General features: G+C 47.4%; 1 protein-coding gene across 1 annotated transcript in view; it reads right to left on the reverse strand.

Annotated features, from left to right (window-relative positions):
• The window catches only part of LOC140393720 (EF-hand and coiled-coil domain-containing protein 1-like), a 30979-nt gene extending 7954 nt beyond the window's left edge, over window positions 1-23025 (reverse strand). The window contains exons 1-4 of the mRNA XM_072480038.1: window positions 21622-23025; window positions 8665-8864; window positions 6955-7066; window positions 4908-5076 (exon numbers count right to left, since the gene is read on the reverse strand). Of these exons, the coding sequence (XP_072336139.1) occupies window positions 4908-5076; window positions 6955-7066; window positions 8665-8864; window positions 21622-22610 (1470 nt within the window). The 5' untranslated portion in view covers window positions 22611-23025. The remainder of the gene's footprint in view (window positions 1-4907; window positions 5077-6954; window positions 7067-8664; window positions 8865-21621) is intronic.
• Window positions 23026-23336: the final 311 nt, after the last annotated feature.

Genomic DNA, 23336 nt, shown 5'->3' on the forward strand with positions numbered 1-23336 from the left:
TTAAATATCCGAGGGTATCAAACTATTCGGAAGGACAGAGTGGATGGTAGGGGAGGTGGTGTCGCTCTGTTATTTAAAGATGACATCCGGGCAATAGTAAGGGATGATATTGGTGGAAATCAGGAATAGTAAGGCGAAAAAGTCACTGATAGGAGTAGTCTATAGGCCACCAAATAGTAACATTATGGTGGGGCAGGCAATAAACAAAGAAATAACTGATGCATGTAGAAATGGTACAGCAGTTATCTCGGAAGGAGCGATCACAATATGGTGGAATTTAAAATACAGATGGAGGGTGAGAAGGTAAAATCAAACACTAGTGTTTTGTGCTTAAACAAAGGAGATTACAATGGGATGAGAGAAGAACTAGCTAAGATAGACTGGGAGCAAAGACTTTATGGTGAAACAGTTGAGAACCTTCCAAGCGATTTTTCACAGTGCTCCGCAAAGGTTTATACCAACAAAAAGGAAGGACGGTAGAAAGAGGGAAAATCGACCGTGGATATCTAAGGAAATAAGGGAGAGTATCAAATTGAAGGAAAAAGCATACAAAGTAGCAAAGATCAGTGGGAGGCTAGAGGACTGGGAAATCTTTAGGAGGCAACAGAAAGCTACTAAAAAAGCTATAAAGAGTAAGATGGATTATGAGAGTAAACTTGCTCAGAATATAAAAACAGATAGTAAAAGTTTCTACAAATATATAAAACAAAAAGAGTGGCTAAGGTAAATATTGGTCCTTTAGAGGATGAGAAGGGAGATTTAATAATGGGAGATGAGGAAATGGCTGAGGAACTGAACAGGTTTTTTGGGTCGGTCTTCACAGTGGAAGACACAAACAAAATGCCAGTGACTGATAGAAATGAGGCTATGACAGGTGAGGACCTTGAGATGATTGTAATCACTAAGGAGGTTGTGATGGGCAAGCTAATGGGGCTAAAGGTAGACAAGTCTCCTGGCCCTGATAGAATGCATCCCAGAGTGCTAAAAGAGATGGCTAGGGAAATTGCAAATGCACTAGTGATAATTTACCAAAATTCACTAGACTCTGGGGTGGTCCCGGCGGATTGGAAATTAGCAAACGTGACACCACTGTTTAAAAAAGGAGGTAGGCAGAAAGCGGGTAATTATAGGCCAGTGAGCTTATCTTCGGTAGTAGGGAAGATGCTGGAATCTATCATCAAGGAAGAAATAGCGAGGCATCTGGATGGAAATTGTCCCATTGGGCAGACGCAGCATGGGTTCATAAAGGGCAGGTCGTGCATAACTAATTTAGTGGAATTGTTTGAGGACATTACCAGTGCGGTAGATAACGGGGAGCCAATGAATGTGGTATACCTGGATTTCCAGAAAGCCTTTGACAAGGTGCCACACAAAAGGTTGCTGCATAAGATAAAGATGCATGGCATTAAGGGTAAAGTAGTAGCATGGATAGAGTATTGGTTAATTAATAGAAAGCAAAGAGTGGGGATTAATGGATGTTTCTCTGGTTGGCAATCAGTAGCTAGTGGTGTCCCTCAGGGATCAGTGTTGGGCCCACAATTGTTCACAATTTACATAGATGATTTGGAGTTGGGGGCCAAGGGCAATGTGTCCAAGTTTGCAGACGACACTAAGATGAGTGGTAAAGCGAAAGTGCAGAGGATACTGGAAATCTGCAGAGGGATTTGGATAGGCTAAGTGAATGGGCTAGGGTCTGGCAGATGAATACAATGTTGACAAATGTGAGATGATCCATTTTGGTAGGAATAACAGCAAAAGGGATTATTATTTAAATGATAAAATATTAAAACATGCTGCTGTGCAGAGAGACTGGGTGTGCTAGTGCATGAGTCGCAGAAAGTTGGTTTACAGGTGCAACGGGTGATTAAGAAGGCAAATGGAATTTTGTCCTTCATTGCTAGAGGGATGGAGTTTAAGACTAGGGAGGTTATGCTGCAATTGTATAAGGTGTTAGTGAGGCCGCACCTGGAGTATTGTGTTCAGTTTTGGTCTCCTTACCTGAGAACTGACGTACTGGCACTGGAGGGTGTGGAGAGGAGATTCACTAGGTCAATCTCAGAGCTGAAGGGGTTGGATTACGAGGAGAGGTTGAGTAGACTGGGACTGTACTCATTGGAATTTAGAAGGATGAGGGGGAATCTTATAGAAACATATAAGATTATGAAGGGAATAGATAGGATAGATGCGGGCAGGTTTCCACTGGCGGGTGAAAGCAGAACTAGGGGGCATAGCCTCAAAATAAGGGGAAATAGATTTAGGACTGAGTTTAGGAGGAACCTCTTCACCCAAAGGGTTGTGAATCTGTGGAATTCCTTGCCCAGTGAAGCAGTTGAGGCTCCTTCTTTAAACGTTTTTAAGATAAAGATAGGTAGTTTTTTGAAGAATAAAGGGATTAAGGGTTATGGTGTTCGGCTGGAAAGTGGAGTGAGTCCACAAAAGATCAGCCAGGATCTCATCGAATGGCGGAGCAGGCCCGAGGGGCCAGGTGGCCTACTCCTGCTCCTGGTTCTTATGTTCTTATGTTCCTATAGGAAGTTTCTGAGGATGGAGAATCCAAGCACTGAGCAGGCAGAAAGTGAGAATCGAGTCAACAGCATCTTCCATTAACACACAGGTTCCTGTTCCCTCACCGGGTCCCAATGGGAGCTAGGAACCCACAAAACACAACTGTCTGGATTTGAGTCCAAGACCTAAAGTTCCCAGGAAGTGACCAGACTTTATTCCCAGAAACCAGACACAATTGCAGGCAACTGTGCTTTGTGGGACTGGACCATGTAATGCGATGGAGACCATTCTGAACATCAGGGGTTTTTTTGTATGTTTTGAAGTAAATCTCAATAGCTAATGCTGTTGACTTAAGTTAACTAAATAAAGGAAGCACGGTGGCGCAGTGGGTTAGCCCTGCTGCCTCACAGCGCCGAGGTCGCAGGTTCAATCCCGGCTCTGGGTCACTGTCCGTGTGGAGTTTGCACATTCTCCCCGTGTTTGCGTGGGTTTCGCCCACACCACCCAAAAATGTGCAGACAAGGTGGATTGGCCATGCTAAATTGCCCCTTAATTGGAAAAAATGAATTGGCTACTCTAAATTAAATTTAAAAAGTTAACTAAATAAGGCAGAAATCCAGGCGGGTGAAACTTGCTCAGCATGTGCTGAGTCCTGTCTAAACGAGAACTGCCTGAATGAACAATAACCACTTGCATTTAAGATTTAAAAAAAACATCCGAACATTTTTCACTGAGGCGTAATCAAATTTTGAACACAAGCCAAGGAGGAGATGTCAGGAGGGTGGCCAAAAGAGAGGGTTTTTGAGAAATGTTTTACAACAGGGCAAGGTGTGGGAGGGTTTAAGGATTGATTTCCCTCCCATGGATCCTGGATGGCTGAAGATGGTGGGGTGAAAAAAATGGAGTGGGGATGTGGGCTGTAACAACCAGCCCGCTCTTCTGAATTAGCACTGTTGCTTCACAGCGCCAGGGACCCGGGTTCGATTCCCGGCTTAGGTCACTGTCTGTGCAGCGTCTACACGTTCTCCCCGTGTCTGCGTGGGTTTCCTCCGGGTGCTCCAGTTTCCTCCCACAAGTCCCGAAAGACGTGCTTGTTAGGTGAATTGGACATTCTGAATTCTCCCTCAGTGTATCCGAACAGACATTGGTGTGTGGCGACGAGGGAATTTTCACAGCAACTTCATTGCAGTGTTAATGTAAGCCTACTTATGACAATTACAAAGATTATTATTATTTTAAAGGGAGACACTTTACCCTTCTTTTTAGGTCGTTATGTATGCTTTGAGGTTCTCCAACTTGTGAAAAATGCTCTTATGAAATTTATGAACCTCTGCCCCTTTAACTGTGGAGTTCTTGCCCTCACCTTCTGATGTCCCACTGTAGTGCCACCATTGATTCCTCCCTGGCAGCAACAGATTGCCTTCTTGTGGCGAGAGGCCTGCCCAACCCAAATAATGAGGCTCAACTCTGCTTGGCTTCGGACCAGGGCATCAGGTGGCAGCCCATGTCTCAATTGTCTGCCAGTCGGGGGAATTGGTCAAGATTAACATTCAGCCTTGTGGCTCCATAGTGTTTTTCAGTCGCTCATTCACTTGGATCAGTCTTGTCGCTCTTCCCTTCACCTTTAGTATCTGTACGTTTTTTTTGTGGTGATCAGAATTGGCAACAACACCATTAAACAAATAAATCTTTCCTCAGCATTAAATCCCAATGACACACAAACCAACGCACTGTGCTGAGAACATTCTAATTGTGACTTCCATACCCTATAATCTACATGCAACCCGAGAGCTCAGAAATCATTTCTTCAAATGCCCGGAAACTACACAAAAAAAACAGCTTTTAATGCAGTTGATTCAATTGAAAATATTTACTCTCTACAGCCATAGAAAAAGCCAAGTTTATTTCCCAATGTTTCCACAGTATAAACACAGACCTAATGATTCAGCAATCTGGAAATTATTCTAAACTTTAACTCTTGTAGGGGGAATAGAAGGGAAAGTAAGTCCACTTTATTAACCAGCAGTGCTTTGTCCAATCCAATTCTCTTCCCAAGTGATGCGCTAAGGCAGACTGCCATCTGTTTCCGTAGCTAGTAATTCTCGGAACAGGTACCTAGTCTGTCGCCAGAGGCTTATAGCTTGAGGTGCACCACTTCACATCAAGTGTGGCTCACCAGGAGTCTCTCCCATTCTTAACTGCCGGTTATTTGCACGTTTGGATGATTTCAGGTTGATTGTGTTGAGAACCCCTTCCTTGGCCATCATGTCCTGGGGTGGGTCTCGAATCCGGATCTTCTGGCTCAGGGGTAGGGGGGCTACCCACTGCGCCAGAAGACCTCCACAGGCTGTATTTTTTTGGATTTGCACCCTTTGTTAGTTTTTCATAATTAGCATCCATACCTTCTCTGTCTCACTCTGGAGCTCCGACAGTCGTTTATCCTTGTTCTTTAGCTGTGCTGTGAGGTCCTGCTCTCGTTCTACCCATGTGGGGAAGACCATGGAATCACTCTCCTTGTTACCACAGCTACAGTTCTGAGACAGTAGGCGTTGTAATGTGCTACTATGGCACCTATTGGATATTACAAGAATTTAAAATAAGTCCCAAATAAAAGATACCCCCTCCCAAAATCTGCAAAAGCACAAGTACCCCACTTGGGAATGACAGTGCAGTTAATGTACTGTGTGAGTATTGTGGATATTGAATAAATACAAGAAACCGTGTGAACATTTAGGGTGGACTCAATGGTTTGAAAGAGAAAACTTGCACCTTCATAAGTTCGTTCACAATCCCAGGATGTCCAGAAGTGTTTTACAGTCAATGAAGTGTTTGTTAAGAGTGTAGACAGCGTTGAAATGTGAAAGGCGGAAGATAAATTGCACAAAGCCATGTCGCAGAAACAGCAATGAGATAAATGACCAGATAATCTGGTCCGACTGATGTTAGTCAAGTCATTAATTTTGGAAAGAACGGTAAAGTTAAGTTCCACGCCTTTCTTTGAAAGAGTGCCATCGGGAATCTTTACATCCATCTTATTGGGGGGGGGGGGGCTGGTGACTGCAAATGGTCCTTAACCGAGTATCTGACAGCCATTGGCTAGGACGGCCAAATATGAAAAATGATGAATAAGGCAATTTCACTTCCATAAAGTTCATATCTATAATTTTCTGGTAAGTCAGATATTTACTTTCTGTAATAAGAATAATTCTTGAGACTTATTGCAATTGCGGTGTCAGGGCGGGAGATAGACGGTGATGCCTGAGGAGGTAATTAGCTTAGTGTAATATGATAATCTGTTTGTGAAGCAATGTCGTAACTTAAAAGCTGAAACCGCAAACCAGAGTTTAAAGCAAAGTGGGACACTTTTGAAATCCGTGTGGAACAGAAGCAGAAAGCTTTGGGAATATAGTATCGTGGAGGGAAACTAAAGATGCACTTACCCAATAACTGTATAGTTAATGAGCAGTGATTTTGCTCAGCACTGAATAACGCTCACACGCCATGTGGAATCTTTTGCTCCAGCCTATTCTGTCAGCCTGCTAGGCACTGGGGGCATGCAGGGTGACCTCTGTTGCCACATGTACTCAGGGAAATTCTTCTGGTCTAAATATTATCCGAAGCTTGGGCTAACACCAGATGTGGAGATGCCGGCGTTGGACTGAGGTGGGCAGAGGAAGAAGTCTTACAACACCAGGTTAAAGTCCAACAGATTTGTTTCGAATCACTAGCTTTCGGAGCATGGCTCCTTCACCAGGTGAGTGAAGAAGTGGGTTCCACAACCACATATATTGACCGTATCTATATATGTGGTAGTGGAACCCACCTCTTCACTCACCTGATGAAGGAGCTGTGCTCTGAAAGCTAGTGATTCAAAACAAACCTGTTGGACTGTGACAACAGATGACATGGGATGAGAATCTCATGAGAAGGGAGTGACATACCCCTTTACTCATAGAACATAGAATTTACAGTGCAGAAGGAGGCCATTCGGCCCATTGAGCCTGCACCAGCCCTTGGAAAGAGCACCCCATTTATTCCCAGAACTCAGCCCCATACCCGTAACCCAGCAACCCCACCCAACCCCTTTGGACACTAAGAGCAATTTAGCATGGCCAATCCACCTAACCTGCACGTCTTTGGACTGTGGGAGGAAACCGGAGCACCCGGAGGAAACCCACGCAGACACGGGGAGAACGTGCAGACTCTGCACAGACAGTGACCCAGCAGGGAATCGAACCTGGGACCCTTGCGCTGTGAAGCCACAGTGCTAGCCACTGTGCTAGCCGTACTCATGGTGGGTTGAGCCTGAACACGCGGTGCGTACTACGCAGGCTTTAGTGTTGGTGAATGCAAGGGCAAGACCTGTAGGCTCTGACTGACTTCATGGGTGCAAGGGACAGAGAAGGGTGGTCACAATCAGAGAGTTTTCCTTCAATGTACCTTACTCACCCTTCCCCATTGTTCACTTCTGTCATCTGACATGGTCGGATCTCTGTACATCGCTCTTCTTCCTCATCAGACGCAGCTCGCCCCTCGACTGCCCTAAGTAAACGCATCTCATCTGTGGAAAAACAGGCGCTCTCTCAAATACAAACAGACTTGATCACAGTGAAGTTTCAGAAAGTACTGGGTTTAATGCAATAATGGTCCATGGCAAAATTATTTGAAACAGCATTTGTGACGCAACCAAATTTGCTGCGTTATAATCTTTATTATTGTCACAAGCAGGCTTATATTGTAACTGCAATGAAGTTACTGTGAAAATCACCTAGTCGCCACACTCCGGCGCCTGTTCGGGTGCACAGAGGGAGAATTCAGAATGTCCAATTCACGTAACAAGCACGTCTTCCGGGATTTGCGTGAGGAAACCGGAGCACCCGGAGGAAACCCACGCAGACCCGGGGAGAACGTGCAAACTCCGCACAGTGACCCAAGCCGGGAATCGAACCTGGGACCCTGGCGCGGTGAAGCAACAGTGCTAACCATCATAGAATCATAGCATGCACAATGCAGAAGGAGGCCATTCGGCCCATCAAGTCAGCACCGGCTATTGGAAAGAGCACCCCTTTAAGCCCACACTTCTAACCTATCCCTGTAACCCAGTAACCCCACCTAACCTTTTTGGACACTGAGGGCAATTTATCACGACCAATCCACCTAACCTGCACATCTTTGGACTGTGGGAGGGAAACGGAGCTCCCGGAGGAAACCCATGCACACACGGGGAGAACTTGCAGACTCCGCACAGACGGTGACCCAAGCTAGGAATCGAACCTGGGCTGTGAAACAACTGTGCTAACCACTGTGCTACCGTGCTGCCCAGCTGCTATAGTGGCATCAGCAAAGATCATGGGCGAAATTCTCCCCCAACGGCGGGATGCCCGCCGAATGGCGCCAAAGCCGGCGCCAATCAGACGGGCATCGCGCCGGCAAAAAGGTGCGGACGTCTCCGCATCTTTGGCGGCCTAGCCCCAACATTGAGGGGCTAGGCCGACGCCGGAGGGATTTCCGCCCCGCCAGCTGGCGGAAATGGCGTTTGTTGCCCCGCCAGCTGGCGCGGAAATGCGGCGCATGCGCGGGAGCGTCAGCGGCCGCTGTCAGTTTCCCGCGCATGCGCAGTGGGGAGAGTCTCTTCCGCCTCCGCCATGGTGGAGGCCGTGGCGGAGGCGGAAGGGAAAGAGTGCCCCCACGGCACAGGCCCGCCCGCGGATCGGTGGGCCCCGATCGCGGGCCAGGTCACCGTGGGGGCACCCCCCGGGGTCAGATCGCCCCGCGCCCCCCCCCAGGACCCCGGAGCCCGCCCACGCCGCCTGGTCCCGCCGGTAAATACCAGGTTTGATTTACGTCGGCAGGACAGGCAATTCCTGGGCGGGACTTCGGCCCATCCGGGCCGGAGAATCCAGCGGGGGGTCCCGCCAACCGGCGCGGCCGGATTCCCGCCCCCGCCCAATCTCTGGGAGCGGAGACTTCGGCGGGGGCGGGGGCGGGATTCACGGCGGCCAACGGCCATTCTCCGACCCGGCGGGGGATCGGAGAATGACGCCCCATATGTGCCCAATGACCAATCGGAAGGCAAAGGTTTGGTGTTGGAAGTTTAAATAGATAGCTTTTCAACAATTTTACCTGATGCCGGTCTTCCTCCCCAAAAACTGAAATTACCTTCATTGCAGGAGGGTGCTCCATTCGGCCAGCTGCAGCATTCCCCACTTCCGGAGACAGAATCGTCCTTCCCTGTTGGTGGACCCCGTGTTTGCCGACAGGAGGGGTTCCAGTTCCTTCGACTCGAGCTGCAATATTTGTGGAAGTTCTGGGAGTTGTTCGGCCAAGCTGGAGCCTTTTTGCCTTGTCCTTCTTGTGACCTTGATCAAAAAACCATGACAGCATTTGTCAGTATTGGCAGAACAACATCCTCAACGTTGGTGGGCGTCTTACTTCACATCAAATTCTAATATCGCATCATCTCTACCAACTTTGAAGTTGGCTGCACAGAACTCACTTGCAGCAACTTTATTTACATTTTCTCGGCGTAGGAGCAATACTGACAAGACCACATTTATTGGCCATTCCTACCTATCCTGAGAAGATGTAGGTGAGCATCTGTCTTCTTGAAGCCCTGCATTCTTAGCAATTTTTAAAGAACTATGGAGTGATTACTGTGAAGAAATATTAAATGTTTCAGTATTTTCCCCAATATCACTGTGGCATACTGTGAAATGGGCTTGATTGGGTGGGTGTGAACAACTTAATTAAACTGAAGACAGTCGGCTGCAAGGTTTAGAACACCAGAAAGGGGTTAGGTGTGAAAGCAAATAGTTTGACATGGTGATGTGCAGAGTTAAGATGGAATAACAGTGGGCAGCATGAATAGAAATTTACATTAGGAAGATATGGGAAGGGACTGGAAGTTAAATGTTCTATTTCAAAATGAAAAGCTGACAGTAAATGGATGGAGCAAAGTGGCAAATTTACCTTTACCTCAAAAGTAGTCGTCATAACATGACATGAAAGACCTGTGAATTGAGAGAAAATGAACGTCTAAAAGGAAAAAGAATCATATTTAAAGAGAGGTTGCAGACTGTAAGTGGCTGTGACTATGAGATCCTGACGCTGTGTACGCTGTAAACTGGCCTGCGGAAAAGTAGCTGCCACCACCTTCAGAGAAAAGCGTCTGCAAGATTTTGATACAAACTTTTGTCTCCAAGCACTGAATGAGAGAGAAAAGCCAGTGTCAAACTTCCCTTCTAGCAACAGTGGATATATTACTGGAACTTTTAACGGTTAAAATCTATGAGGACTGTTGCCTAGAAGAGATGTTTCCCTTTAAGTTAGTTATGCAGAAGTCTTTGGGGAAATGTTTGTAGAAGTTGTAATATGCCATCGGGCAGACCTCTGGAGGGACGGTGGCCCCCCTGTATGCATGTTCCATTTCCCCTCGGCCAAAACGACACACAGGTCACACGCACTACGTTTCCTCGAATGCATCGCACTGAAACAGGAACAGGCACAGGTGAGTGGGGAGGTGGTGTCTAAAAAAAAAGGGAGGTTTGAATAGAATCATCTGACTTGAGGTGCCTGCAGAGGTAGATAGATGTGGGGAATGACAGATGGTGAGCAACCAGAGAGAAAATTTGTTTGACTACGTGGCTTTGAATTTTATTTGGGGGGTGATCTCGAACTGGGGCTGGCTGCGAACACGACCCTGGTAGAACACAGAACATAGAACGATACAGCGCAGTACAGGCCCTTCGGCCCACGATGTTGCACCGAAACAAAAGCCATCTAACCTACACTATACCATTATCATCCATATGTTTATCCAATAAACTTTTATATGCACTCAATGTTGGCGAGTTCACCACTGTAGCAGGTAGGGCATTCCACGGCCTCACTACTCTTTGCGTAAAGAACCTACCCCTGACCTCTGTCCTATATCTATTACCCCTCAGTTTAAGGCTATGTCCCCTCGTGCTAGCCATTTCCATCCGCGGGAGAAGGCTCTCACTGTCCACCCTATCTAACCCTCTGATCATTTTGTATGCCTCTATTAAGTCTCCTCTTAACCTTCTTCTCTCTAACGAAAACAACCTCAAGTCCATCAGCCTTTCCTCATAAGATTTTCCCTCCATACCAGGCAACATCCTGGTAAATCTCCTCTGCACCCGTTCCAAAGCCTCCACGTCCTTCCTATAATGCGGTGACCAGAACTGTACGCAATACTCCAAATGCGGCCGTACCAGAGTTCTGTACAGCTGCAACATGACCTCCTGACTCCGGAACTCAATCCCTCTACCAATAAAGGCCAACACTCCATAGGCCTTCTTCACCACCCTATCAACCTGGGTGGCAACTTTCAGGGATCTATGTACATGGACACCTAGATCCCTCTGCTCATCCACACTTTCAAGAACTTTTCCATTAGCCAAATATTCCACATTCCTGTTTTTCCTTCCAAAGTGAATCACCTCACACTTCTCTACATTAAACTCCATTTGCCACCTCTCAGCCCAGCACTGCAGCTTATCTATATCCCTCTGTAACCTGCTACTTCCTTCCACACTATCGACAACACCACCGACTTTAGTATCGTCTGCAAATTTACTCACCCACCCTTCTGCGCCTTCCTCTAGGTCATTGATAAAAATGACAAACAGCAACGGCCCCAGAACAGATCCTTGTGGTACTCCACTTGTAACTGAACTCCATTCTGAACATTTCCCATCAACCACCACCCTCTGTCTTCTTTCAGCTAGCCAATTTCTGATCCACATCTCTAAATCACCCTCAATCCCCAGCCTCCGTATTTTCTGCAATAGCCTACCGTGGGGAACCTTATCAAACGCTTTGCTGAAATCCATATACACCACATCAACTGCTCTACACTCGTCTACCTGTTCAGTCACCTTCTCAAAGAACTCGATAAGGTTTGTGAGGCATGACCTACCCTTCACAAAGCCATGATAAAGATAATGATAAAGAACCTTAACTTTCTGAACACTGACTAAGAGAGACACTCTTTCTGTTTTGGTTTGATTGCACTGGTAAATGGCTTAGCTATCTGGTTAAATAAATAGCGAAGATAATCAATGTAAAGCTAAAGCTCAACAAACACCTAGATTATTTTGTGGTTTTATTCCCTTATTATTTTGAAGTGGCTCGCTCATTTGAAGAGGACTTCACAACAATGAAGATACAGGGCGGGATTCTCTGCCCCCCCCCCCGCCCCTCCCCCCCCACCGCCCCTCCCCCCCCACCCCCCCCCTCCCGGCCATCACGTGTTTGGTGAAGCAGAGGCAGCCTGTCATTGGCCAGTGGCAGGATCTTCTGATCCCACTGCTGCCAATGGGGTTTCCCGTTCTATATCCCACCGTTTCTGGGAAATCCACGGTGAGTGGGGGGGGGGGGTTTCGCCATCCGTGGGACCAGAATATCCCGTCAGCGAGAACAGCCGAATAATTCCAGCCACAGTCCGCAAAGGGTGCTTAAACTACCCCCTTACAAGATCACAACACAACTGCCTTGGCGGGGTTACAGTGGTGGGGATGAAAGAAAACAGAAAAAAGCCAGTCACATCAGAGCCATGGAGAATTAACCACATCACCCGTGCAGGCGAACCTCACCCATCAAGCCAGCAAGCCACAAATCAACAAGAGGTTAAACGAATGGGCAGCACGGTAGCACAGTGGTTAGCACTGTGGTTTCACAGCGCCAGGGTCCCAGGTTCAATTCCCTGCTCGTTCACTGTCTGCACGGAGTCTGCACGTTCTCCCCGTGTCTGCGTGGGTTTCCTCCGGGTGCTCCGGTTTCCTCCCACAGTCCAAAGATGTGCAGGTTAAGTGGCTTGGCCATGATAAATTGCCCTTAGTGTCCAAAAAGGTTAAATGGGGCTATTGGGTTAGGGGAATAGGGTGGAAGTGAGGGCGTAAGTGGGTCGGTGCAGACTCGATGGGCCGAATGGCCTCCTTCGGCACTGTATGTTCCATGTTCTAACTGGCTGCTGTCAGAAGAATAGATGATGGAGCAGAAATGCAAAGGACAACAGAGTGTCACTGCCCAACGGGAGATGGAGTAAACAGCGCAAGGCTCACACAGCCGAGAGAAGGTGATGGCACTTGCTAAAGTAGGAAGAATCGGCGGAAAGGCCCTGAAACTAAAGGTGGCCTTGCACCTAGAGGAACTCACAAAGCAGAAGGAAAAGGTTTGCACCCATGAGCTGCTTCCAGCAGTCCATCAAGGAGCTGGTTACTCAGAACCATCTGCTCCAGCAAGCTGCGGAGAAGAGGCTGACTGGCAGCTGGATGGCTTCAACATGGAGATCACATGAACCTGAACAACTCCTCGGTGCAAAAGGACCTGGAATGGGAGGAGGAGGAGAAGAAACAGAGGCGTTAGCTGGCTGCCGATTCGCAAGGCAAAGAGAGGGCCGCCCAGCAAACTGTTCCTGATCTCGGCTCGATGGTGGAGACCCTCAGTGAAACTCGGAGGGTAAAAGAGGAGGCACTGCACACTCTTGAGATGGAGGCGGGAGCGGAGCGAAAGAGTGAAGCAAGTGACGACGCTCAAGGGGAGTCCGAGAGGATTTGCAATGAGAAGACTTCTGTAGTCACGCAGTATGAGATATTGATGCGGCTGAAATGGGAGTTGTTCACCCAACAGATTGAGGCTTTCAGTTGGAGGTGGAAGACCTGAAGAGGAGAGGGACAATCCTGTGCAGAAGGTCAAGCATTGGGCACTGAGTTTGTTTTTCACTGCAGCCAACTCACAAATTATCAAATGTATTGAATTCAATTCCATATTTTTCCATGGTTAGATTTGAACTCTTCGCAGTAAGAAGAATCAGCCAAAGGTGCGAGACCATTTCTGGGCCATTATTTATTATACGCTATTCCCATTTAGATCCATGAATTAGTGTAGGATTGCTTGTTTAACTTTCACTATAGTTTCCATTTGCAACACTAATGGATTTCCCAGAAAGGATCCCCATATATTGGAGCTCTTTGGTGAAGAAGAATGAACTGGAAAAAAAGTCAGGGAGGCCAGACTTGATCAAGGATGTTCTGTGCCTATCTGGCAGTGGTGCACATTCCATAGAAGATTAATATGTGCAGAGACTCCAGCCCTTAGCTTGTAACTTAACACCTTGTGACGCCAACGTGATGTGTCAAATGTCATCCTGACACTTCTCTGGAAGCACTCCAATCATGGTATGTCAGACTTACAATGAAACTTTATCTCAGAACATGCACCAGCTTGGCTCAGTAGGCCACATTCAACTGTCATATCAGCAGATGTTGTCTCACCAACCAGGGGTGTGGTGGTGGAGGGAAATGGTCTTTGCAGACACAAAGTTGGCACAATCGGAGATCGACCATCGATTGCAAGGAAGTCTGAAGCAAAGCATGGATTATCCAGTGATGGTTGTATCCTCTGACCTGCTTCCATCTCTTCCCAGACAAGCTGCAATGCTGCAACTGACCCAGGGAATTCTTTGCATGTCACCATTATGCTCTTAATAATTATGAAATGAAATGAAAATCGCTTATTGTCACAAGTAGGCTTCAAATGAAGTTACTGTGAAAAGCCCCTAGTCGCCACATTCCGGCGCCTGTTCAGGGAGGCTGGTACGGGAATCGAACGTGCTACTGGCCTGCCTTGGTCTGCTTTAAAAGCCAGCAATTTAGCCCAGTGTGCTAAACCAGCCCAGTGCTAAAATTATGGAACCGAGCACACACATCAGGCAACTTATGTTCTGTTTGTTCATAAGTTCATAAGATATAGGAATAGAATTAGGCCATTCAGCCCATCGAGTCTGCTCTGCAATTCTATCATGCCTGATATGTTCCTCATCTATTACCTTCAATGCAAAGAGCTGCATTGCAAAAGCAGCCAGAGCATCTCCTCCCTAGAAATAGGAGCAGGAGTAGGCGATTTAGCCTCCCGAGCCTAACACCCTCAATGTGATCATGGCTGATCCCATCCTGGCCTCAACTCCACCGTCCTGCCCATTCTCCATAAACCCTTCAACCCATTACCAATTAAAAATCTGTCTAACTCCTACTTAAATTTCCTCACTGTCCATGTATCCACTGCACTCTGGGGAGCGAATTCCACAGATTCACAACCCTTTGGGAGAAGTAGTTTCTCTTCAAATCTGCTCCCTCTTATTCAAAGATTATGACCTCTCAATCTAGACTGTCCCACAAGAGGAAGTATCTGCTCCACGTCTACTTTATCCATACCGTTTAGCATCTTGTATACCTCAATTTGTTCTCCTCTCATTCTTCTAAACTCTAGAGAGTATCGGCCCAAACTGTTCAATCTCTCCTCACACGACAAACCCCTCATCTCTGGAAATCAATCCAGTAAACCTCCTCTGAACTGCCTCCAATGTCACTACATCTTTCCTCAAATAAGGGGACCAAAACCGTGCTCAATACTCTAGGTGCGGTCTTACCAATGTCTTGTATAGTTGCAACAACACTTCCTTACATTTATACTCTATTCCTTTTGCTCTAAATACCAACATTCCATTTGTTACCCTTATTATCTGCTGCACCTACACGCTAGTTTTCCATGACTCATGCACAAGGACACCTAGATCCCTTTGCTTCGGAGCACCCTGAAGTCTCTCCCTATTTAGATAATGAATTGCTTCCCATTTTTCCGACCAAAATGCAGAACCTCACACTTATCCACATTCAACTCCATCTGCCACATTTGCAATATATTAAGATAGGTTAGGATGAAGAAGGTCTTCATTCCATTGGACTCATCCTCTCAAATACAAAGCTTACTGCCTTCTTACTATATTATCTAACTGCGTTTTAAGTGAGTCCAGTATCCCAATCTTAACCATTCTTCCGACAACTTGTTCCATTGTTGACCACATTCTGCGTTAAGAAGTTTGATGTTTCGGAGAACTATTTACATTGGTGGGTAACAATATTCCTTTCTCCATGTGAGAATCCTTTCACTTACAAAATATCACATATATAGACAATGAAAATCGCTTATTGTCACAAGTAGGCTTCAATGAAGTTACTGTGAAAAGCCCCTAGTCGCCACATTCCGGCGCCTGTTCGGGGAGGCCGGTACGGGAATTGAACCCGCGCTGCTGGCCTTGTTCTGGCATTACAAGCCAGCTGTTTAGCCCACTGTGCTAAACCAGACAAGGATGTTAATCAACAATAATTGTGTCGAAAAAAAACACAACAATGACTCTGATTTCTACTCTAGTTTTCTCTCATCCTCACTCCCCGTGGGGGACACGGGAGGATATTTCATTTTGACTTTGATTGCTTTTCCCTGTGATGTGAGCAGTATATTTACTCTGTTCTCTATTGTGCACCTCAGCTGTCTGGTTGTGCCGACATGAGCAGATGATCTATGCCCCCTAATAGAGTGTTACAACTCGCTGTGGTTTCAAGTGTAATAAACAGCAGCCTCGAGACAGCTGAGGACAGCAAAAAACCATTGCAAAACATTCAGCAAGCCGAGGCCACCTCACTCACCTTGAAAAATACATGAGCTCACTGTGGGTACAGTAATTGTTCATGGGGTGATGAAGAAATTGTGACCGTTTTATCAGCTGCCTTGTCCAAAGATGGATCACAATGTCGATTGATTGCTAATTAGCCCCTTTCTGTCAGGAGCAGACTTTCGTCGCCAATCTATTGCATCATTTCAGTTTCATTCTACTCAACTACACTACACGTTCTTCCATTCTATTTGTTCCATTCTATTATGCTCTTCTCCATTAAACATTACCCTGCAACCTGACATCTGTACAACACGTTTTTGATCTTCAATACTTTGCTGTTTGTGAGGTCTTATGAGGGGACGATTGAGAGTGGAAAGGATAAATTTGTTTCCCTTGGTGGAGAATTCTAGAACCAGGGGACATAGATTCTAGATAAGTGGCAGAAGGTGTAAAGGGGACACGAGGAAGACGTTTTTTCTGCAGAGGATAGCAGGTTTGGAATTCACTGCCAGAATTGGTGGTGGAAGCAGAGGCCTAAACTCTTAGAACCTGGATCTGCACCTTAAGTGCTGTAATAATAATTTTTATTGTCACAATTAGGCTTACATTAACACGGCAATGAAGTTACTGTGAAAAGCCCCGCGTCGTCACATTTCAGCGCCTGTTGGGGTACACAGAGGGAGAATTCACAATGTCCAAATTACCTAACACGTCTTTCGGGACTTGTGGGAGGAAACCGGAGCCCCCGGAGGAAACCCACGCAGACACGGGGAGAACGTGCAGACTCCGCACAGACAGTGATCCAAGCCAGGAATCGAACCTGGGACCCTGGCGCTGTGAAGCAATGGTGCTAGCCACTGTGCTACCATGCCGCCCAGGGCTACGGCTGGACTAAGCTTCAAGGCTATGGGCTGGGTGCAGGAAGGTGGGATTAGAAAGAACACGTGGGTGTCCGTGAGCCAAATGGCCTCCTTCTGCGCTGTAATCTGTCAGTTGCCATATGCCTCCCAAAGGTGATCTCAGCTGGGCCTGTGGGTATAATGTTCCTCAAACCTCCTTGCGTTGTGTGCGCAATTTAGCTGCTGTTTATTCAAACTTATATCAGTGACTACAGTTAAAGTATTTAATTGGGCGTAAAATGGTTTGGGAGGTTGTCAAAGGAGCTATAACAATTCGTGTTTTTTTCCCCTCTGCTGTTTCACTTTACCCCACTGGACCGAAGCCCCTCCGCTCCTTTCCATGCCACAGGGGGTTTCTCTTGCTTGTCCACCGTAATGTCAGAAGACCCTGGATGAAGAACCGTATGAAGACATTGCACATTCCCTTGGTTCCGTGTCAACGATCAACAGTGTCACTAGTTGAGCGGCAGCTAGCAAATCCTGAAAACTACAGGACACTTTGGAAGCATCAAATCTTGCTTTGCTGCACTCCGCACCTTTATACGTCCAGGGCTGCAATCTGCTTTTAGGGAACTGAAGGCATCAACCACTGCTAACTGACTGCTCCACTTGGGTTATGCTGAAAATGCCATTTTCTTACTTAGAGCTCCCCTGTAATTACGTCAAAAGGTTCAGACCTCCCCTGTCAAGTTGCCATATGCCCCCCAAAGTTGATCTCAGCTGGGCCTGTTGGTATAATGTTCCTCACACCTTCTTCTCTTTGTGAGACAGCTTTTCTTTATAATTTAAGGTGAACTGAGGAATGATCTTTTGGTTGGAACCAATAGCATAAATTAGCATGTTTTGGATGGAATTGTACAGAGCCTCAGTCAGATGGAGTAGGAACATTTAAGAGGAGGCTTATTGCCTTTGAAATTATTTTGTTCAAATATTGCCAAACAAACATTAATGCCGTCAAGTCCAATTTCTTTGTCCACTATTGTTAAGAGCGGTGTTGGCCCATTTCACAAAAAAACACATTCATGTAACATTCCTGTAATCTCCCTTCCCTGTTACTTTCAGGGCAGATTGATAATAATCTTTATTAGTGTCACAAGTAGGCTTACATTAACACTGCAGTGAAGCTACTGTGAAAATCCCCCCAGTCGCCACATTCCGGCGCCTGTACGGGTACACAGAGGGAGAATTCAGAATGTCCAATTCACCTAACAGCACGTCTTTCGGGACTTGTGGGAGGAAACCGGAACACCCGGAGGAAACCCACGCAGACACGGGGAGAACTGTGCACAGGCAGTGACGCATGCCGGGAATCGAACCCGGGTCCCTGGCGCTGTGAAACAACAGTGCTAACCACTGTGCTACATTGCCACAGCTCTTGTATGGGTAATACAATTCAAGATGTTTTGGAATTAACTTCCAACCTTTAAATAAATGTGGAGTGTACATAGTGAAAGGCTTTTAGGGCATGATGGGTTAATAAGAAAACATGCTAAAAAGGACCAAATGCTCCTTGATCCATAACATGACATAAATAACATGATTCTTAAGACAGTAAAAACATTCAAGCAAAGACTGCTTTAGTACATCCAGTTTTTACAAGTTGCAACATCAGTCTGTCCTCAATACATTTGTAAGTACATTAAACTGCCTTGTTCAAATACTAGAAAGTAATTTCAGAACTTCTTTACATTTTTAAGGTGTAATATTTGTCAATGTCTGGTCTTGCCAACAGCAGGATCCACGAGAATGAGGCTTCAAACTGTATTAGTTCTGATAAGGATGCTAGATGCACTGTAGACACAGAAATCTGTGTTTCAATATGTGCCAGTTGGGGGCTGGCGGGGGTTGGGCGGTGGGGATGGGGTGGAGTCATTTGTGTTTGGACGAGTGAGTAAGAGAAGTTAGTCTGTCAAATGAGCTTTTCACTGAGGATAACAAGTAGACAAAGCTATAGAGGGCAAGCCTTGGAGGTCGAAATTCACTAAAAAGATCGTAAAGTCTTGGCAGTGATTCGTTCACAGGGTAGCAATGGTGCCCATCAGCCCTGGCAGAATTTGTCTTCATGAGGAATAGAAACAGATTAGATTCACAGTGAATGATTGATATCTTTGATTTAAATAGGCAATGGGGATGCAACACAGGCATTGAACACCACCTTCTGTGAGACAGAATTATGACAGAGCGGGTATTCAGAACCATGGCACAGTTGGCATTTCATATGGCACGATGCCACATCCTATTGAATGAGGGGATTGTCTTTGCGACTTCCCACATGGATTAAGATTTCTTCTGGTCAAATTTAAGTGTCCGCTCCCATCAGCACTGCTGTAATCTGCCTACAATGTCTCAAGGTGAACTTCAGTTAACACTTCCCAACCTGCAACCTTCACCGGCAAAATGCACAAAAGCATCAGGCACATGGTGACACCATCAACTTCCAAATCAGCGTTGACATATAGCAGAGGCCGAGTAAACCTCCTGGAATTCACTACTTAACAGCACCGGGGAAGTATATTCCCCACAATGGATACAGTGCAGTATATCGCCTCAGTGCATACAGCACAGTCCATTCACTCGCAATTTCTTTCAGTGAAATCACATTTCAGAATTCTTCCCTCTCGTGCCTGCAATGACATAATGGCAAAATGGGATCCCTCCTATCGCCGGGCTCTTGTCTGTCATTACACTTAGAAGCAGGTGGGGCTGGATGGAGATGATTCAAACTTCCCAAATGTCTTAAATCTTTACTGCCAAAAGAAATGACTTTCATACCAAGTGCCTGGGCTGAATTACAAGCAGGTTAAAATCAATGTTCTACCCACATTTGTCATCGTCCATCGCTGCTCCTAAATACAAGTGGCCCTCATGTCATTAGAAAACTGCCCCAGCGAAAGGTGTGTGATTCAGCTTGCAATTCATCAATTGTGACATGCCTCTTGACGTATAAGAAATGATTTAAATGAACAATCTAATGGGAGAGGCAGTAGTGTAATGATAATGATTCGATAGCGAAGGGGATCAAAGGATATGGGGGGGGGTAGTGAGATTAGCCTATTGAGTTAGATGATCAGACATGATCATAACGAATGGTGCAGCAGGCTTGAAGGGCTGAATGACCTCCTCCTGCTCCTAATTTCCATATTTCTCTGTCACTGGGCTAGCAATCCAGTGACCCAAGTGAACAAGAGAGAATCTAACCATCTCCCCTTGACATTCAATGGCATTACCATCACTCAATCTCCCACTATCAACATCCAGTGTCCAGAAACTGAACTAGACTAGCCGTATAAATACTCTGGCTACCAGAGTAGGTCAAAGGCTAGGAATCCTGCAGTGAGTACCTCACCTCCTGACTCCCCAAAGCCTGTCCATCACCTACAAAACATAAGTCAGGCGTGTAATGGAATACTCTCCACTTGCCTGGATGAGTACAGCTCCAACAACACTTAAGAAACTAATCACCATCCAGGACAAAGCATCCCGCTTGATTGCTCCCACTTCCACAAACATTCAAACCCACAACCACTGACAGGTGGCAGCCGTGTGTACCATCTACAAGATGCACAGCAGGAACTCTGAAGCAGCACCTTCCAAACGCATGACCACAAGCATCTAGAACCACCACCTGGAGGTTCCCCTCCAAGTCACTCACCACCCTGACTTGGAAATATATCGGCGATCCTTCACTGTCGCTGGGTCAAAATCCAGAAACTCCCTCCCTAACAGCACCGTGGGTGTACCTACACCTCTGGGACTGCAGCGGTTCTAGAAGGAAGCTCATCATCACCTTCTCAAGACCAACTCTGGATGGGCAATACCCACATCTCGTACAATGAATAAAAACCTAGGCTCTGGGAAAATGTAAAATTCAATTAATTAACCTGGAATTGAAAATTAGTCTCAGTGAAGTTATCATCCATTGTGGTAAATTCTCATCTGGTTCATTATAGGAACAGGAGGCGGCCATTCAGTCCATCGAGACTGCACCGCCATTTAATATGACCATGACTGGTCACTTCACTGCAGACTCTTAAACGCTAATGTCCTTTAGGGAAGGAAATCTGCCACATTAACAGCCTGTCCTACAAGTGACTCCAAACTCACAGCAATGTGGTTGACTCTTAACTGCCCTCTCAGATGGCCTAGCAAACCGCTCAAGGGCAGCACGGTAGCACAGTAGTTAGCACTGTTGCTTCCAGCTCCAGGGTCCCAAATTCGATTCCCGGCTTGGGTCACTGCCTGTGCGGAGTCTGCACGTTCTCCCCGTGTCTGCGTGGGTTTCCTCCGGGTGCTCCGGTTTCCTCCCACAGTCTAAAGATGTGCAGGTTAGGTGGATTGGTCATGCTAAATTGCCCTTAGTGTCCAAAAAAGGTTAGCCGGGGTTACAGGAAGAGGGCGGAGGTGCGGGGGAAAAGAGGGCAGAGGTGCGGGGGAAAAGAGGGCGGAGGTGCGAGGGAAAGAGGGCGGAGGTGCGGGGGAAAGAGGGCGGAGGAAAAGAGGGAGGAGGCACGGAGGAAAAGAGGGTGGAGGTACAGGGGAAGAGGGTGGAGGTGTGGGTGATAGGGGGAGGTGTGGGCTTGGGTAGGGTGCACTTTCCAGGGCCAGTGCAGACTCGATGGCCCGAATGGCCTCCTTCTGCAATGTAAATTCTATGATTCTAAGAGCAACTGGGAATAGACAGCAAATGCTTTGAGCCCATATATCCATATGGACGAATTAAAAACCACACATGTCACTGACCTGCATCGCTCCAGCTCTTGTTGCAGCTCTTGAACCCGGCTTTGTAAGTGAGGAACCTGCTCAGCTCTGCTTTCCAACTCCTTCACCTTGTTCAGGGCCCCCATGAGAGCTGCAGTGGCCCGCTCTGCCTTCTTCCTGATCTGGGCATTGTCAGCAGTGAGCGCAGAGAGGGAATGCTCCCAGTGTCCCAGCAAACCGTGAGCTTCCCGCAATTCCTCCTCCAGCTGCTGGTTAAAGCGCATGGCCTCCTCGATCTGCCCGTCTCTGGAGGACCGGAGCAGCTCCAGCTCCCGCAGCAGGCTCCGGAGCCCTCTGCAGCTGTGCGGGACAGGGCGGCTTTCCGCTCCCGCCGGGGCTGACATCTTCCGGGCCCGGCCTCCCGGGCCGTGCGCCTTCAGCAGCCCCACCTGCAGAGCCAGGCAGCGGGCATCGCTGCCCTGCAGGGCACCGCGGAGATCCTCCACCAGCTCCCGGAGGCTGGCATTCTCCCACTCCAGCTGGCCGGGCCGGAAGACGGTGCTCTGCCCCCAGCCCTGGGACAGGTCGAAGGAGGCGCATTTCTTCCTCCTCCTCCTGATGGGGCAGCGCAGGCGGATCTGCCTCTCGATGTGCTCCGTCTCCCGGGCCACCGGCAGGCGGGGGGCCGCTGCCCGCCGCTCGAAGGGCTCGCAGAGGCGGGCGTGGAACTGGCGGAAGGTGAGCAGCTCGGGCAGGTGGCTGAGCGGGGAGTGGGCATCGCTCTCCTCGCCCTCCTCCTCCAGCCCCAGCACCGAGCAGAGCAGCGCAAAGTCCTCCCCGGACACCAGTCCGTCCCCTTCGCAGTCCAGGTGGTGAAAGATCTCCTGCAGGTACTGATCCACGCCCGTGGCGAGCACCACGATCTCGTTGTCCACTTGGCCACTCTCGGTGCCCCAGTGAAGGGACAGGGCGCTGAGCACCCAGGAGCTCCTCCGGACAGGGCGAGCAAGCCCCTCACAACAGCCCAGCATGGTCACAGAGACAGAGAGAAAAAACAGCCCTTCAATCAAATCAAACCAGCAATTCCGGGGGGAAAAAACACATGTAAATTTCCAAAACTTCTCAAAGTCCCCCAAAAGTTTTCTTTTTTTCTTAAAACTCCAAAATATTGTCACAATTGGAGTTTGATGAGGGCAGCCAGTTACAGCTGATTTTTAAAAAAACCACGTTTCCCTTCTCAAAACAATCCTCTGCTTGCAATTTCAAAACATGCAATTGACAAAGACAGTTGTGTGTTTTTGCAACAACAATCCAGGCTCTCTCTCTCTGTCCCACGCGCTGCCTGCTGTCTTCCCACATTCCCTCCCTGAGTGGAGTGGAAAATGCTGGCTGGAAGTTTTTAATTAGAACCCAATTTCCCTGCAGTTCGCCTCAAAAGGGGGTGGCAGCAGTGCGATGCTGAGCTGAAGGGTGGAGAATGGAGGGAGGTGTTGCCTGGGTGGGTGGGGGGGGGGGGGTCCTAGCGCTGTAAATCCAGGGCTCCCTGGCACCCGACCAATGCAGTCAAGTGAGCTCTTCAATGTGCAGTTCTGCTGAGATTCCAGCCTTACCCCCACCCACCCCATTGCTACTAATTGCTCCACAAATAAACTGGGAGGTTTATTAGCTCGTGTGTGCATATGCACACAGGAACAGGGTTACATTACTACAATTGTGATCTTCAACCCAACAGATTTAAATTACAGAAATATATGTCC

The sequence above is a fragment of the Scyliorhinus torazame genome, chromosome 17 (genome assembly GCF_047496885.1).
Source record: "Scyliorhinus torazame isolate Kashiwa2021f chromosome 17, sScyTor2.1, whole genome shotgun sequence".
Lineage (NCBI taxonomy): Eukaryota > Metazoa > Chordata > Chondrichthyes > Carcharhiniformes > Scyliorhinidae > Scyliorhinus > Scyliorhinus torazame.